The sequence below is a fragment of the Uranotaenia lowii genome, chromosome 2, assembly GCF_029784155.1.
Source record: "Uranotaenia lowii strain MFRU-FL chromosome 2, ASM2978415v1, whole genome shotgun sequence".
Lineage (NCBI taxonomy): Eukaryota > Metazoa > Arthropoda > Insecta > Diptera > Culicidae > Uranotaenia > Uranotaenia lowii.
This window is the reverse complement of record NC_073692.1, coordinates 360,018,192-360,020,576: the sequence shown is the minus strand read 5'-3', so window position 1 is coordinate 360,020,576 and position 2,385 is coordinate 360,018,192. Positions and strand designations below refer to the sequence as shown.

The 2,385-nt window shown below is 49.4% G+C and overlaps 1 protein-coding gene across 1 annotated transcript; it reads left to right on the top strand.

Moving 5' to 3' along the window:
* The first annotated feature begins 679 nt into the window (after nucleotides 1-679).
* LOC129749045 (larval/pupal cuticle protein H1C-like) lies at nucleotides 680-2,017 on the top strand. The gene is made up of 2 exons (XM_055743870.1): nucleotides 680-833; nucleotides 942-2,017. Exons 1-2 carry the CDS (start codon nucleotides 822-824, stop codon nucleotides 1,746-1,748), a joined length of 819 nt encoding a protein of 272 aa, XP_055599845.1. The 5' UTR covers nucleotides 680-821; the 3' UTR covers nucleotides 1,749-2,017.
* Nucleotides 2,018-2,385: the final 368 nt, after the last annotated feature.

Here is a 2,385-nt window from a genome sequence, read left to right as displayed (position 1 = left end):
AAAAAAAACAACAAACTGCAGTGAGGTGGCATTAGCAGACAATTCGTCCACACACCACCTATCCCATTCCATACTTGACTTGAATGAAACCGAAGGTTAGTGATTCGTGAAGTTCGACAGACTCTTTGGAGCTTTGATTGGAGCCTAACAACAACTCGATGATCGCGTCATCCAAAACCGAAAAAGACATCGCGCAAGATTCGGAAAAAGGGTTCTCCCACAGACAGAACCGAAAACCGAACGAAAGCGAAAGTCCTCTACAGATACATACGATCTCACGTTGGGTGGATTCAAGTGTGTTGTTTGTCTCCTGGCGGTATCAAGTCTCTGCCGATCCGAAATAAGACACCCTCTTTTCTCTCGGGTGGGTTCTCTCGTGCTAGGATCGATCGGACGAAGGTGCACATTTAGTTGCTGTTATTAAAATGGTTTTTTTTCGCTTTGCTTTGCTCTCGGCTTTTGTGTGAGCTTCCTTTTGGGGTGGAAGGCTTTACGCGAATTGTCGCGAAGTTTCGTAGAAGTTCTTTTTGATCCTGGCCACCGCCACCCTTCCTCGGGACCGCCGGGGTTTGGATCCACACCAGTTGTTCTGTCTTCGGGAGGTGGTGTAAAATTCCGTCTCGATCGAGGTTATTGTTCGGCCCCTTGGAGGCACCTCTGAGAGCTTCTGAAGATATGTAGAGTATGTACCAAATAGTGTGGTATAGTTTGGGTTTGGTTCGTAATAACTTTTTGATATAAATATTGGACGTCGCCGAACAAACAGTATCATTGATCACAGTGAACTCAGTAGTAACACACTCATTTCAAGTACCAGCATAATGGCTTTCAAGGTACGGGACTCTTAGTGATAGAACAGTGCCATCTATATTTGAGGATACCAGTTGTGTGTTGTGATTGGAAATTAATTGTGCCTTCTTTTTGTGTTGTTGTATTTGCAGTTCGTCGTATTCCTGGCTTCGTTGGCCGTTGCTAGCGCTGGATACCTGGAAGCTCCAGTGTCGTACGGTGCTCACTACTCTCCAGCCTCGGCTGTGAGCTACAGCACCATCTCCCAGGCTGCCCCTCTGGCCAAGTCTGTGGCTTACGCTGCTCCAGCTGTGGCCACCTACGCCCATGCTGCCCCAGCTGTTGCCACCTACTCTCACGCCCCAGCTGTAGCCACCTACGCCCATGCTGCTCCAGTTCACTACTCCGCCCCAGCTCACTACTCCACCCCAGCCATCGGAGCTACCCACGAGAGCACCATCCGCAGCCATGATGCCACCGTAAGCCACTACTCCAAGGCCGTCGACACCCCATACTCCAGCGTCCGCAAGTCTGACACCCGCATCACCAACGAAGCCCCCAAGCTGGCTCTGGCTACCACCTACGCCCACGCTGCCCCAGCTGTTGCCACCTACTCCCACGCCCCAGCTGTTGCCACCTACGCTCATGCCCCAGCTGTTGCCACCTACTCCCATGCTCCAGTTGTCGCCAAGCAGGTCTCCTATGCCGCCCCAGCCGTAGCCACTTACGCCCACGCTGCTCCAGCTGTTGCCACCTACGCCCACGCCCCAGTTGTCGCTAAGCAGGTCGCCTATGCCGCCCCAGTTGCCACCTACGCCCACGCTGCCCCAGCTGTCGCTACCTATGCCCACGCTGCCCCAGTTGTGTCCGCCCACGCCACCAAGACCCTGACCTACTCCCCAGCTGTTGAGGTCGCTCATGTCAGCTACGACGGAACCCACGCCCATTATGGCTGGTAAATCGCAGATCACTGATCAAATCTTCTTCACCTCCCCACTCCTCACGAAAACAAACTCCCGCCCCAAATCAATCCCAAAAGGTTCCTTCCACACAAACAACGTGAAACCCTACTTACCTATTTATTTGTAGAACTGTTGTTTTGTTAGCTCAAGCTGTGAAGCCTGGTGAATCGGCGTCCAGGTTTTCCTTCCTCGACCCGTGGGAAGGATTTGCCATCCTGGACGCATGATTCACCTGTATAGAGATCAATAAACTAGGCAAAACAAAACTTGGCGTTTGACATTCCGATATCACATATTCCCCGTTGAAACTTGCAAATTGTTACAGCTTATTTTCCTGAGTGTAGATTTCAACAGTCAATTTATTACCAAAATTTAAATTGACTTGTTCAGCTTACTTTCGAAGTTATTTCACTAACTTTAGTCGGAAAACTACCAGTTTTTTTTAAATGAATTTTAAGCATATTTAACAGGTTAACAGATGGACACGTCAAGGAGAACGACTTCCTATTTTCTGGTACAAATTTCAACCATTGATCCTCCAATTAAAAAAAACGCCACTTCGTTGCTTCCAGTGAATTCAATTATTCATCCTTTCCCTACTGCTTTCATCCTTGAAGTCTCAACCAACACGTGT